At 34.5% G+C, this 10,000-nt stretch overlaps 1 protein-coding gene across 1 annotated transcript in view; it reads left to right on the forward strand.

Annotated features, from left to right (window-relative positions):
* ADCY2 (adenylate cyclase 2) overlaps positions 1–10,000 on the forward strand; it is a 4,311,002-nt gene that overhangs the window by 2,949,283 nt on the left and 1,351,719 nt on the right. The window contains exon 6 of the mRNA XM_044065410.1: positions 7,008–7,119. Within this exon, the coding sequence (XP_043921345.1) occupies positions 7,008–7,119 (112 nt within the window). The remainder of the gene's footprint in view (positions 1–7,007; positions 7,120–10,000) is intronic.

Raw genomic sequence — 10,000 nt, forward strand, 5'->3', positions numbered from 1 at the left:
ACTGTAGTGTGATCTCAGAGTTGGCATATTTAGTTGGGGGGGCACAGCACCCCACCCCACCCCACGTTGGGAGGTGTTAGAGGCGAAGTCACCCACTTTGTTTTGTTTGAAGTGGTGTGTTTGTGTTTTGAGGGCAAGCGATTTCTTTCTCAGGGAAAGAAATCGCTGTTCTGAAATATCGCGGTTTAATGCATTCATTCAGTATGTGTCGATGAAGAGGTGTTTGCTGAAATGCCTCTTCGAGATTTTATGGTATATGAGAATATGATATTGATTGTTCTGTCTTAGACCTGCATATTACACAATGTGTAAACTGAGCTCATATTATACATTTTGTAATTAAATATTCAGCTCATTTTTGCAAAGTGATTAGGAAGTCTCCTCACTTCAGCAATGAAACAAATTATTAAATTTAAAGAACTTATTATACCATAAAATCCCTGTGTTTCACCAGTTATTCTTGACAATTCAAAAGAATGTCATCTTTGTTAAAGATGGATTGGTCGCATGTATCTGTTTGAGGCAGATATAGTCAGGGTACTATTTCTAATTTATTTGTTCACCTCCAATGTTGTGTAGCTTGTAGTCCAATGTTGTTAGTGTATGATGTGGGCTGTGCTTGGCAAGAGATTTTCATTGAAAAGGCTGAAACAAAAGCTTAAATTAAGAACTTTGAAAGATCTTGCACATACATGGCATGCCTCAAGGGATAAAATGACTTCTCTGAGTACCTTGGAGAAAGGCCAAAAACATAACCTGAGCTTTATAGAAAAGCAAATTGTGCCAGCCAGTAACATTACTGAGAAGATGTCCTACTACAGCAAAAAAAAAAAACTCTTTGCATAGTAAGTTATGGTCTTGGCAGCATTTTGTGATAGTTCCTTTCTATAGAACTTTTTTGATATGGCTATGTTGAATCATTATTTATGAATGTGAGCATTCCTTCTTCTCATCATGCAATTCCCTCATCTAAAATGTCTTTTACTTTGAGATTATTTTGTTAATACCTGTATGCTTTATTCGGTTCATAAAGAAGTGATAGTTAGTTGCTTAAGTCAGATATTTGGAACAAAAAGAGTGTTTCTCCCACCACCAGCCTGTTCCCACTTTCCCATCCATGCTCACCATGACTTTTAGTTTGCTTTGTTTCAGAAGTCTATCAATGTAGCATCCATGTTAGTTTACACATGCAAGCAATGTCATGGGGTTGCATCTTATTATATATCAAATATATGTGTGAACACTGCATATATATGCGGATATATATATATATATGTGTGTGTGTGTGTGTGTGTGTTTGTGTGTGTGTGTGTGTGTGTGTGTGTGTATGTATATATTATATATATATATATATATATATATATATATATATATATATACACATAGATAGATAGATACACAGATCACCCTATTGCTTCAACATCTTGTTAAAGATTTTTCCTCGTTATAAAGTTTTTCTCAATTCATTCACTGCATAGGCTTCCATTTGCGATGGTTCCTTTTTTAATAGACACTTCATTTACATTCAATAAAATATCCCTGGTACACTTTTCTAGTTAGTCATAAGATCACTGACACACTACAGAAATGTTATTGGGTTTACATCTGAGCATCAGTATTTTTGAACTGTTTTAAAAGCTGCATATTATTGATCTATGAGCCATTAAAACTTCATACATTATTTAGACTGCATTTTAAAATATATAGTGTAGCCACCATTTTCCATTCCACACACTTTAGAATTCCCTGATTTATTTCTCTAAAAAGTCAATACAAAAGTCTTTCTCAGAAACCTAGAACAACATTTTTCCTCAGCATAGCTTTATTTTTACAATAGTCTGTATGTCAGTTATCCATTTGCTTTCTTTAATGTGACTACTTTTCATAGTTTGCATATGCTTACATGTTGAGAATTTTCCAACCACTTTCCTGGAATCATAAATATTTTAAAAAGACAATCCTTCCCAGTTCATTGGTTTTATTTATACATTGAAACTGCAATAAGCCATTGTTTTACAAATTCAGAATTCAGTGCATCCTTGCTACACTTACCACTTGCAGATACTCAGCATCATCAATTTCCTAAATAAATAGCTTTAGTTCAGACTTCATGCTAAAAGAATTTTTCCTAATGTCTTTCGTTCAGCAGTTTATCATATTCATTATGCATATCTCTGGCAGCAGCCTATCAGCTATTTCATATTACTTCTTTGGTGTGCAACCTTTTAGCAATCACTTGGTTGACAAAACATTCAACAGTACTTCAATTCATGTAAACTTGGTTTAAGAATCATGTAGCTTACTTCAGTCACAAAGTACAGCTTCTGTTCCTGGCTTTCTACCTTGGGTATGGCAAAGAGAAGAATATTACTGTATTTAGTACTTCCAAGAAATGCTAGCACTCTTCCTGGAAATAGAATACATTATGTTCTATCACCAGTCATAACATTGTCAAAAAATGTATTCCTCAGTGTACAGTAAATTCTCAGTTAACCAGAACAAACAACCAGAAAAAAAAAATCGAAGAAATACAGTACAATTTTCATGTGTTGCACTTTCTGTCCCCCCCTCCCACAGAAACATACCTTATGTTTTTAGAGTTTTAGAATTTTAAAAGGGAAGATAGGAATACATTCCCTCTCTCCCCAACCTAAGAACAAGTCAAACAAAATAAATAGTATAGGGTACAGTATTAGTCAGGCCTATTTTTAATAGTAACTCTCAAGCAACCAGAAACTACACTTATTCAGCATCTATCAGTCCCTATGGATGCCGATTAACTGAGAGTTTACTGTACATCCTTGAAAGATTTAACCAAAATTCAACCACTCAAATGCCAGCTTCATACAGTATGCTGCTATGTAGTGGTTGTTGCACATCAAGTGCACATAAAAGGATTATTAGCATACAGGTCAGCTGTGAATATAAAACAATCTTTAAAGTCTTTCAGTCTAAATCTAGTTTATACTAATAATGGCTTTCATTTCTGTTCCAAGTAGCCTGATAATGTTTTTGTCAATGGACAGATATCTCACACAGAGTCTTTTGGGTAGAGATGGGGCAGATGTATGAATTTTGGGTAAAACAGAGTTCTCCACTAATAGTTGATTTTTCTCTTGTTTTATATCCCATATTAACTGCTGTGGTAAGAAACCCCTTAATTAATTTTTTAATAAAATCAGGGGTGGGGTCCATATGTAGCTTCATATAAAATCTATCATCTGTTAGATGTTATTTTATCTCAATGTAATAATCACCAGAGCTCCAAATGACCACAGCTCCTCCCTTATCAGCCTTAACAGCAACTATATACCTCTTCTCAGAAAGATTTTTAACAGCAGATCTTACTTGATTAGTTAAATTAACATGATAGTTCTAAAATGCTAGACTGATTTAATGTACAAGTATCTCAGTGCTGCTTGTCCAAACTGTTTTTACCATGAAATGGTAGGCAGTCTAAAAATCCAACTTGTTGAATCTAAACTGCCAATCCTCAGTCACTACAGTAGCCCTTTTATAATATTTGTAATTTAAATTCAATGATCTACAAATATTCCTAATATTCAGTGTAATTTTCTGAGACATAAAGTGATAGTGCAAAATTCATGCCTTTATTTAATAACAGTTTTTCATTTATGTCATAAATAGATGAATTAACAAGCAGGTCTTCAGAACAATTCAAAACATTTTTTTTAATGAGGCTTTACTGCATCTTATTATGCAATCCTCAAGCATGGTAAAAGTAATTGCATCACAGGTGGGTCCCTTAATCTGTTTTACAATCATCGATACTTATACAAGGAAGTCCCCCAACTCTGACAATATTACTTTTAAGCATTCCATCACAGCACTACTCCACCATTAACACTGATTTAACAGTACATACCTAAACAGCAGCAGCTTTCCCCTCTACTCTGTGATAATTCAGCTAATTCTACCTTTGTTGATAACCGTTCTGTCTTTCCCATCAATATATCCATCTCAATTTCAGTCTCCTTATTCCTTCTTGTCCTGCCACCTCTATATCCTTCTGTCCCACTAGTGTTATTCTCTCAACCTCTTCCATCAGTGTGGGCTGTTTGCCTTCCACATTTTGGTAATAGCCTTGTTACCCCCTGTCCTTATGATGGCTATTAGATCCCTTTGAGTCCCTACAAACCTGTTTATTAGTACCTAGCATAAGCATTTGTTTGGATAACTTTACTTTTTTGTCAACCATTGCTTTTATCAGCTTTCCCAAATCCTATCTAAACTGCGGTAATATCAGACAGTCACAGAATGCATGCAAGCATGTGCCCCTTTTTTATTCAATGCCTTTGATATTAATCTTTCACTGTTTGCCCCTCTGTGCTTATCTTATTTATTTCCTGTACTATTTGTGCTTTAGTAATATCAACTTCCTTTCTCTTCTTCATTTTATCCCATCTCCCAAGCAATCCTTGATATTCCCATTCCAACTCATTTGGTAGCGCAAACTCTTTTACTAAATCTCCTTTTGGCTTCACTTAATCTCCTTCAACTACTTATGAGCCTCTTCGTTTCCATCTACACAGGAGTGGAATTGTTTATCTTCCCTCCTTCCTCCTATTGGCACTATGTCTTCCTGCCATCTGGTAAGCTCGGTTTCTTGAAGCAACTCCTTTACTGCTCACCTCATTCTTGGAAATACTGGCAGCTCCCATTGATTCTCAAATTCTTCTTAACAGATATTCCCACAAGTCAATCCCCTTCCAAAGTTATTCAGTTTTGTCTCAGATCATGCTTTCCAATAAGAATGGTATACTGGATCTTTTATTCCCAAAATATTTGCTAGTTGACATGCCTTCAGATAATGCATGGACCCAAAATGACTCAACCTCCCTTTGACAGAGTTGAAACTTCCCATACAACTCTAGTTTATTATCTGTTCCCTAGGCCTTGACATCCTCATATTATTCCAAAGCACTTTTCATGCATATAATATCTGGGGTAGAAAATATAACTGTATCACCGGCACCTTTTGATCAATATCTGATTTAATTCGTTTGATTGTCTTATCTTTGCCAATGCTTTCTCACATGTAATTTCCATCATCTCTTCTGACTTCCTTAATCATATTCCTAGTACTTTATTTCTTCTTTCCACATTTTATTTCTCCCTATACATCATTCTTCATTTTGACTCATATTTATTTATATAGCCCGTGTTTTCTCTTGATTAATCTTATATCTGGTAACCTTCCAAAAGTTCATTATGATAACACACAACTGTTACAAGTCCCTGTCTGGATTCATTAACATTAACAAGAAATCATGCGCATTCAGGGAGATCTTTCTCTGCCTCTCAGCCCATCAATATCCTTGGATTCCTTCCTTTCTGAGTGTTTTGGCTATTGGTTTTGAATATGTCGCAATATTAGGGGGGGATAAAGGACAGCCTGCTGGCATCTTAATGTTTATTGTCATCAGGCTTGGTTTTAGGCCCTGTGTTTTAAAGTACATCCAAACAATCCCCTTATGTAGTATTGATGAGGTCAAGAAAAGGGCGAAACATAGAATGACTATAGTCAGTGGAGTGTGGCTTTATTGGTCTGAATCTACCAATAAACACTTAAAAAGTAAAAAATAAAAAGCCATGGTGTTCAGAAGCTGTGAAGCTGGAACACTGGTGGAGGTTTAAGGTATTACATAGTGCAGAGTCTAGGTCTGCTGGGTCTTTTGTACAGTTCTTTTTTTTTTTTCACTGAATGGTTTAACTGTGTGACAATTTCATCCTTTCCTTGGATGTTGTTTGGGATATTCTGTATACACCTTAATAGTCATGGACATCATGCTTGGTTTCAAAGTCCAGTGTTTCCAAAGTATAGTCAAGAAATCCACTTATGTTGAAAATGCCGTAAAAAGACTGAAATATATCATGTCTATAGCTAGTGAGGTTTGTTTTTTTTGGCCAAAATATACCTGTAAAGAATTGTAAAGTAAAAAGTAAAAATTCATGGGCATTCAGAATCCATGCAGCTGGAACACTGGTATGGCCTTAATGGGTCATCTGTATATAACCCATGGACTTGGCCTTCATTACAGGAGGATTAATGTATTATATAGTGAAGAATATAGCTTTGCTGGTCTTTCCCATAGTTTCCACCATATAGATAGATAATACAGATAGATACAGATATAGAGACAGATATATAAAATATAATGATATATATTTTATATATTTAGTGATCATACGGTGGTGCAGCAGTCAGAGTTGCTCCACCACAGCAGTGGCTCTCTAGTACTGTTCTTGGCATCTCAGCTGGGCATGTCTCATGTGCAAAGTATGCACTGTTTTTAGATGTGGATCTTCAGCAGATGCTCAAGTTTCTTTTCACATCTCAAATACGTGCTATAGTTGAATTAACAAAGGCCTCTAATTTCTCTTTGGTGTGTGTGTGTGTGTGTGTGTGTGTGTGTGTGTGTGTGTGTGTGTGTGTGTGTGTGTGTGTGTGTGTGTGTTGGTTTGAGTGAGTGTGTGCATTATCAGATCAGTTTGTGCCCTGTTCAGCATATTTTCTGTGCCTTGCACCCATTGTATGTTGGATATTGCTGCCCCCCCCCACACACACACACATAGACATAGCTGAACTGGATTAAATAGTGAATCAGAAAACAAATGAAGGAATACGTGTGTATGTGCATGTCTATGTGTTTAGCTGTAGATATTATGATATACATATTTTAAAGTCAATAGCACTATTTAAGAGCAAGCATTTCTCATCTATCTATTCAATGTTAATTGATCTGTTAAGAAAGGTCCAGAAACTTTAATATAATGCATGATTTTCTCTGTGTAAATAGTTTGATATGGAATCTTTGGCTGTAATGTTGTGAAAATGATTAATATGGTTTGGTTTTCCTGCACAAGGCAGTATATAAGAGCCAGAGCACATCACAGATTAACACAGTAAGTGGTTTCTTCAGTGCACATAAAGCAATTATTTTTAAAACTGAAAATTTGTGACACACTGTATGTTTTATTTGCAGTATTCTTTATGCTGATATTGTTGGATTCACACGACTGGCAAGTGACTGTTCACCAGGGGAACTGGTACACACTCTTAATGAGCTGTTTGGAAAGTTTGACCAAATTGCAAAGGTAAGTGCTGTATAAATTTAAAACAAATACTGATATTTTACAAGGTAAGGTTTTAGGTTTGTGAAATTTATCACCAATATTTTAATTTGTCAGTTCTACATTCTTTAACTTTCATGACATTTGTTTATTACAATAGCTATATTAATTACTGTAAGATGAATATATTCCTATATCTGAAGCAAAGTACTAGGTTATTGTACTACTTATTTTAAGCCTTGTTAGTTTCTTATACTTTGAATTGTCTTTATGCATTCCTTGATACTGTGTAGATTTCAGTGCTGAAATTAGGAATGCCTTCTAGTGATTCAAAATGAAACTGTTTATACTTAACCTTTATAAAACAAGCCCATGATCAATAGTAGCCTGCAATTATTATTCACTTCCTCTTATAGACAAAGCTTGTAAGAGGAAATTAACAAAGCTTTGAACTTGGCAAAGTACTTTAGGTATGTGGGATTCTGGCTCAATGCTATTTAACAAATGCTTTTCATACTGAATGGATTTCCAAACTTATATTTTCAGCAGTTTGAATTGGGAACTTTATGCGCTTTGAGACAAGGGGGTACACAATACAGATTCATCTTGCTTTCTCAGTAGGACTGTGCTCCCCCGGGTCTGGTCAATGCCTTAAACGCAAAATTACTTTAAGCATTATTACTCATTTTATCTTGCAAAGTACTGCTAGTACTTTTCACGGTTGCAAGATAAACACCTGTGGTGGATTCTTTAAAATATGTAATATTTTAGAAAACATGACATTTATTTATCTGATTTGATTCTCTGTTGCATATTCCACACTGGTCACTTATTTTTCTCTACTGCCCAGGAAATGGAAAGTCGCAGCTGCCTTGGTCAGTTATAGCTAGTGTAACTGTGCACACTATCACCTTGAGCACCGTAATGAAGATGGTCTGATAATTCACCACCAGTACATCTACTACTTTACATGGTAAATTTATCTTTCATTTCAGCCATAAATACAAGGTCTTATTGAATAAAAAATAGGGCAAACTGTTAGACAGTGTTCTTTCATCATCATATTATCCCTGCAATAAAAGAAAACAAAAATGAGAAAATAAATAATATCCCATATCATACATCATTTATTACAATTGTTTCTTGACTATGAGTTGAAGTTACAAATATTACATTTCTTTGTCACCAGGTATCCCTCTTCTGTTTGGCCAAGCTGTTAAGTACCTTCATCCCAAGATGGGAATATGTTTTTGTATCCAAACTATAAGTTGAAGGCAGTCTATTTTTTTAAGAATATGTATAGTAATTTAACATATTTACATATATACACAGAAAGGAAAAAATTGGGGGCGTGGCCAAGGATGAACACAGGATAGCAGCAGATTTCTTCAGCTCCACCAATTTCATTACATTGACAGGAATTAATTACTTAAAAAATTAATTCTTGAAGTAATTTTCTTTCTAAATATGTTTGTTTTATATAGTTCTTGAACTATATCTAAAAAAGAAAGGAAATCTTAATAATATTCCTGTCAGAAATTACTTTGGAAATTTTCCTGTCAGTTTATCAGTCTGAAATGAGTTCCAGTAAGACAAATTCTCAAGACTCCAGCATCAAGAAAGAACTTCAGTCTCTGATAATTATAGTCCAGCAACTTACTGCTAAGATGGATAAAATGGATACTAAAATAGACACTTTCATAGAAAAACTACAAAACAAATAGACTTGTTACATATGGACCTGCAACAACAGAAGATCCAGATGACAGGCATAGAAGAAGCTGTGAATGACATGGAAAATAAAATACAAGAAGAGGAAATCAACATTGAGTTTCTGCTGAAACAAAATACACATTTACAAACAAAGCTGGATGACCTGGAAAATAGATCTAGGTGCAATAACATTAGGATTTTTGGACTGCCAGAAAATATTGAAGGTAACAATATTACTTCTTTTTAACAACATGGCTCCCTAAAACTTTAGATTTACCAGAAGCATTCTCTTTTGGTATCGAAAGAGCACATAGATCTATAGCTAATACCAACTCTAACAAAAACTATCCTAGATCAGTTATAGTTAGATTTCTATCATCTTTTGATAAAGAGATGGTTCTTAAATCTGCTTGGGCTAAAGCTCCTGTTAAGTTTAATGAGACAACTGTGCTTTTTGACAATGACTATTATTCCATGGTAATTGCTAAAAGAAAAGTTTTTCTGCCACTAATAAGGGAGCTTAAAAAAGCACAGTTTAAAACATACCTTCTGTTTCCTGCCAAGCTTAAAATCTTCCTTCCTGATGGTCCTAAGGTCTTCGATGATTTAGACTCTGCTTTACTGTTTGTCAAAGAAAAAAGGATTTTGGATAAAATAGAAGAAATGGAATGGGCTAGTTCTTCATTAAAGAGATTGGCAACTGAAGCTTCCTGGAAGACTTCAGAGAAGAAGAAGAGACTAAAAACAAATGATTTGTTATATGTTTTTTCTCTCTCATCATTTTAGTTCATTATTAATCTTTTGAATATAGTTCCTGCATTTCCAGAAAGCCACAAATATTTTGGAAAAGATTTAATCAAAGTTATTCTCTATGTGCAAAGAAATGTTTTGTTTCATAACCAGTCAAAATGCCTGAGGATTTAATGGCAGGCTGTGACTCGATTTGTTTTTCTTTCTGAAAAAGTAAGGTTAGTAATTTGATACATTTTTATCTTTATCTTTTTTTTTCCTTCTTCTTTTATTATTTTCTTTGTTTAAACAATGACATTCTATTTAGATTATGTAGTGGGTAAAGGGTGGGGAGGGCAGGGAGAGAACAGTAATGAAAATATCATTAATAGAATAATAACATATTTATTTCTTGTAAAAGTTTATAAGTTCTTCAAATGCTATTTCTAATTATACTTCCTTG

The sequence above is a fragment of the Protopterus annectens genome, chromosome 3.part0 (genome assembly GCF_019279795.1).
Source record: "Protopterus annectens isolate FY-2018-M chromosome 3.part0, PAN1.0, whole genome shotgun sequence".
Classification (NCBI taxonomy): domain Eukaryota; kingdom Metazoa; phylum Chordata; order Ceratodontiformes; family Protopteridae; genus Protopterus; species Protopterus annectens.